This window comes from Alligator sinensis, unplaced genomic scaffold (genome assembly GCF_000455745.1).
Source record: "Alligator sinensis unplaced genomic scaffold, ASM45574v1 scaffold879_1, whole genome shotgun sequence".
In the NCBI taxonomy this organism is placed as follows: Eukaryota; Metazoa; Chordata; order Crocodylia; family Alligatoridae; genus Alligator; species Alligator sinensis.
In genome coordinates, this window is record NW_005842250.1 from 1,302,988 (window position 1) to 1,307,486 (window position 4,499).

At 44.8% G+C, this 4,499-nt stretch overlaps 1 protein-coding gene across 2 annotated transcripts in view; it reads left to right on the forward strand.

Annotated features, from left to right (window-relative positions):
* Positions 1–4,499, forward strand: part of AIFM1 (apoptosis inducing factor mitochondria associated 1) — a 47,671-nt gene that overhangs the window by 3,090 nt on the left and 40,082 nt on the right. Inside the window, exons 1-2 of one of the 2 annotated variants that reach the window (XM_025208760.1) lie at positions 2,829–2,985; positions 4,116–4,243. In XM_025208760.1, coding sequence (XP_025064545.1) covers positions 2,844–2,985; positions 4,116–4,243 — 270 coding nt within the window. In that variant the 5' untranslated portion in view covers positions 2,829–2,843. Of the gene's footprint in view, positions 1–2,828; positions 2,986–4,115; positions 4,244–4,499 lie in introns of those variants that run through there. The other variant, XM_025208758.1, reaches the window with a different exon arrangement.

Below are 4,499 nucleotides of genomic sequence, written 5' to 3' on the forward strand. Positions count from 1 at the left end.
CCCCCCGAATCGTTGCTAGACTTGGGGTGACAGTAGTCTGGGGAAGTCATAGGGAACCTTTCTTCATTGCTCCATTCTTCCTGGGGACTTGGAGTGAAGCAGCAGCTGCTGCTCATTCCTTCCCCAGACTGGTGACCTCATTCCAGAGAAGGCATGGGGGAGTAGGAGAGAAGAGGCATCTGCAGACTGGAATGTCTGTACGCTCCTTCTCTAGGGAAGATTTGTACTGCTGCACATTTCCCAGAAATATAGTTTCATAGTTGGTAGGGTCGGAAGGGACCTGAGCAGATCATCAAGTCCAACCCCCTACCATGGCAGGAAAAAGTACTAGGGTCAAATGACCCCAGCAAGGTGTTCGTCTAACCTCCTCTTAAAGACCCCCAGTGCAGCAGTAGAAATAAATGCCTGTCCATTTCTTAAATATGCTATCTCAGGCAGAACTGTAAATTAAACTTGAGTGTGGAGTCTTCCCCAAAGTGGACATGTAAAATCAGTGTCCCTTCAGCAAATTTTGACTTTAACTTGAACCTACTAGTATAGGCATCAGTCCTTCAGTTTGAAGTCAGTTGGACCTACCCGTCATCTGAATATTCAGGTGTATAGAGCAAACAGTTCCTTACATTCAGTGGAAACAGTATGTTCTGCAAAGAAAATCCAATCACTTCAACTGAAGGCTAAAATACACATATAGTAAAGTAAAATAATGCAAAGCACAAGTTCAAGTGGACATGCATGTCTCTTCTCAGCTGGAGACCTTGCCTTCACCAGTAGGGTGTGCTAGTTTAAACACCAGTGGAGAGCCATAGTAACTAGCGAGTGGAAATGTGTTTTGGATCAAAACAGTGCTAGTGCTGGTGTAACTCAAACCATGTTGGGTAAGCAAAATGACTTTTCTTTTTGCTGGAACACCTACATCAGCATATAGGCCCCAAATTGTTTTGAAACATCCTATTGTAGAAAAGAGGAAGGAGAACCTGCAGGTACGGGGTCTTGTACCACAAGTTTTGTCCAGTACAGTCAGTGGAGTCCAACTCTTTATCTCTGAAGCTGAGATTTGATTTCCTACATAAAGTTGGTCTTTCCCCCTTCTGACCCTGTCACGCACCAGTAGTCAAACATCGTTACTTAGCAAGAATTCTTCTGTCTGGGGGACAGTGACTGTGCCTGAAGACTGACCTTCCATTCAAAGGAAGTTCCTGCTGATATCTTGCATGGGAATTTCTCTCTTTAGATCACCAAAATGAGGGCCTGCAGCCTCTTAGTCACAGTAATAATCCCTCTCTGCTCTGATCACTATTGTTTATGAAATTGGTATTCCATTTGAGTGAGCCCAGCATAATATGCAGCATCTAGGAATGACTGTGTAAGGCACATCAGAACATTTATTGGCAATCAGTTTCCCTTGCACTGGAAAAGTTTGCTTTACACAAGGTTTCATGAAACTGTCTGCACCTTGCCGGAGTTATTTAGCTGTCTTATAGTGTTGCACTAGGGCTGTTCTGCTCCTTATCCAGGTGGTAGCAAGTGCAGAGCAGTGTAGTATGTCAGCATGCTGCTGCCTGGCACTAGGAATTTTCTAGGGAAGGGGTGTCAAACGTATGACCCGTGGAGATTTATGTCGGGTTGCTGGACTAGCCCTGTCTACACTGTAGTTTGCGCCCTGGACTTTCTGTTCTGCATGGAGCACCAGGTCCAGCCAGTGTGTCACGTGCACAGAGAGTCATGCAGCTGGTGTGTGCTGCATGTGGTGTGTAGCACTGGTTGCACTGCATATGGTGCCCTGCCAGCCAGCCTTGCATGTTGCTCTTACCTGGATTGATCCTCTACTGTCTGCAGCACCAGGTCCTGCCTGCATGCCATAGGCAGCACATGCCCCTGGGGGCTGGCACATGCAGCATGTTAGCTGGACCAGTTGCCATGAGCATTCTGCAGGGGGTCAGTCTTAGCCTAGCCTTCAGACCAACTTAGGGATGTCAGTTGGTTCCTGGAGCTGAGTGAGTTTGACATACCTGTTCTAGAGAGTCTGCCAGCCTCTCTTTCTATATCTGCCTATTGATCTTGCCTTACACAGTCCACTTGTTAAAAACTAAAGTCATGGACAACAGTTAAGTAATAAAATGGGATTCTGAAAATGGGGTATTAAAGGATTGACACAACATCTAATTCAATAAATGACAAAAAGACTTTATTTACTGTAAGTATTCAAAGTTAAATGAGCCCAAACCAAAGTAAAGTCCAGTATTTACCTATAAGGTGATAATTTCTCCCCAAGCAGGCAAAAGAGAGGCGAGGCGGTCTGTTTTCTTGGCAGCTTCTCCAGATATGGATCTTCTCACCTAGAAGACAGCTGGGCGCAGCAGCAGTTCTTGTCAGAAGGAGCTTTCATTTTTGAAGCGCGCACTTGTTTCGTTCCTCTTCTTATACCCTTTAGCTCAGCATCTTCAAAACATTCTTGTAGTTGTGTAAATAGCGAGAGAGTCCCAAGCAGTAATTGGCAGGAAAATCCTGCTAATCAAACTGCTCATTATCAGTTATCAGAAAGTTCCAATTTCAATGAATTACTGCTAAGTTTGGAATATATCAAGAAACTAATTAACCAGAAAAAACACAAGGTTTTTTTCAGAAAAAAATGGGAATTTGGGAGAAAATTGAAATATATGCAATACTTATTTTCTTAGCACCCTTAATAGATCTAAATTCACTTTGCTACTTTAAGAACATAAAATGTATTATGTATAACTTAGTTTCCTCATAAAATTATCGTGTTTGATATATTTATTAAATTTAAAAGTATAGTTTATTCAGACAATAATTACAAATTCACTAATTGAATTTACTTTAAGATGGGAGGGGAAGTGGGCGGGGGTGGAGCCCTGTGCCACACCCCCATCCAGGCCTGCTCCTCCCTTCCCTCCTGCTGTTTGGGGTCCAGGTCCATTCTCCCCCTCCTTGCCACAGCGGTGGAGAGGGGAGGAGCAAGCCTGGGCCAACTCGGCGTGGGGGGGCAGATGCGGACGGGAGGAGTGGGCTCGGGGCCCACATGGGGGAGGAGTGTGCCCAAGGGAGGGAGGAGGCCCCCCCTCCCGTTGGGCTTGGGCCCACTTCACCTCTTCCCCCACCGCCACCTATAAATGGTGTAGTCCACTGCACATGTAGATAATTAGCAAGGAATTCCTTGCTGAAATTATTGGAGCAAAAGCCCCATAACCAGCAAGACTTAAGTGAACAATTGGCCAAGCTGCATTTGATGTGCTGTGCAACATGAGGGGGTAAGGTGCTTGTCTGCCAACTCTCCTTTCCTGCTGGAAAAATTAGTAAGCAGAATTCCACTCTAGAGAGAGCAGCATTGCATGTGAACTGAATTCTGATTTCTTTCTTTTCCCAGTTTGACTCTCTGGCAAACACTACAGGTGGTGGTTAAAGGAAGGGTTGGACCACTGATTTCTTGGTCTTGTTTCCTTTCCTTCTGTTTGTCACTTTTCTGCCTCTGTAGCAAGATGATTTTCCTCCAAGTAAGAAGTGCCTTCTCTTGCAAGGTGTCTCCATATAGCCCTGTCTGGGGCTAGTTTTTCCCAATTTGTGGTGTCAATGCCACGCTACATAATGTTTGCCTTGAGGGTGTCTGGATGCACTGGATGCACACCTTGCTAGGGTTATTTGACCCCAGCAGTCTTTCCTGCCCAGAGCAGGGGGCCTGGATCTGATGATCTCATGAGGTCCCTTCCAGGCCTAAATGTGAATCTGTGAGAGGATTATACAGACCTGACACCTTAACCAGTCACACACAGGAAAGCAGACATCACATCAGAGCTGAGCCTTTTGGTTAGCTGTAAAATCTTTTTTGAAAAAATATTTTTATCAGAATGAGAAGAGGCCTCCATAACCTGCAAGTCCTGAAATGGTTAAAACATGTTTGTCTTCCTGTAACAATGTTTTGTCTTGTTTGGTTTGTTTGTGGTTTGGTTGGTTGTTGTTTGTTTGTTTTTTGGGGGTGGGGGGGAAACGAGGTAACTGAAAACATACCCTGCTTTCCCCAAGCATTATGTCATTAAGTAGATTCATTAATACTCAGTACTCTTCCCCTCTTTTTTTTCATTGCCTGTCTTCACCTACAGTTTTGCGGTGTCCTCATCTAAGACCACCTTCTAGATCACTAACGTCTCCAGGTGTTTCCAGGAAAGCTGGCACCAGCCTAGTGTACTACTTAATTGTAGGAGGAGCAGTCACTGGGACAGGAGCTTATGTAAGATGTTTCAGCTAAATTATTTTGATATGGTGCAGGGTGGGGGAAGATATCATGGCATGATTAAAACTTTTATGCCTGTTTACATGTGAAAATCATAAAACTCCTTCCCTGCAACTTTGCCCAAGTCTGCATTCTAGGATCTTCTCCATAATAGAAATAAGTGAGACTGGCAAGTTTGCCTTTGGCTTTAGAACCATTTCTAGTTGTCCCCATCCCCTCCCCTTCCCATCTGTATTGTGCTGTGTGCCCCCCT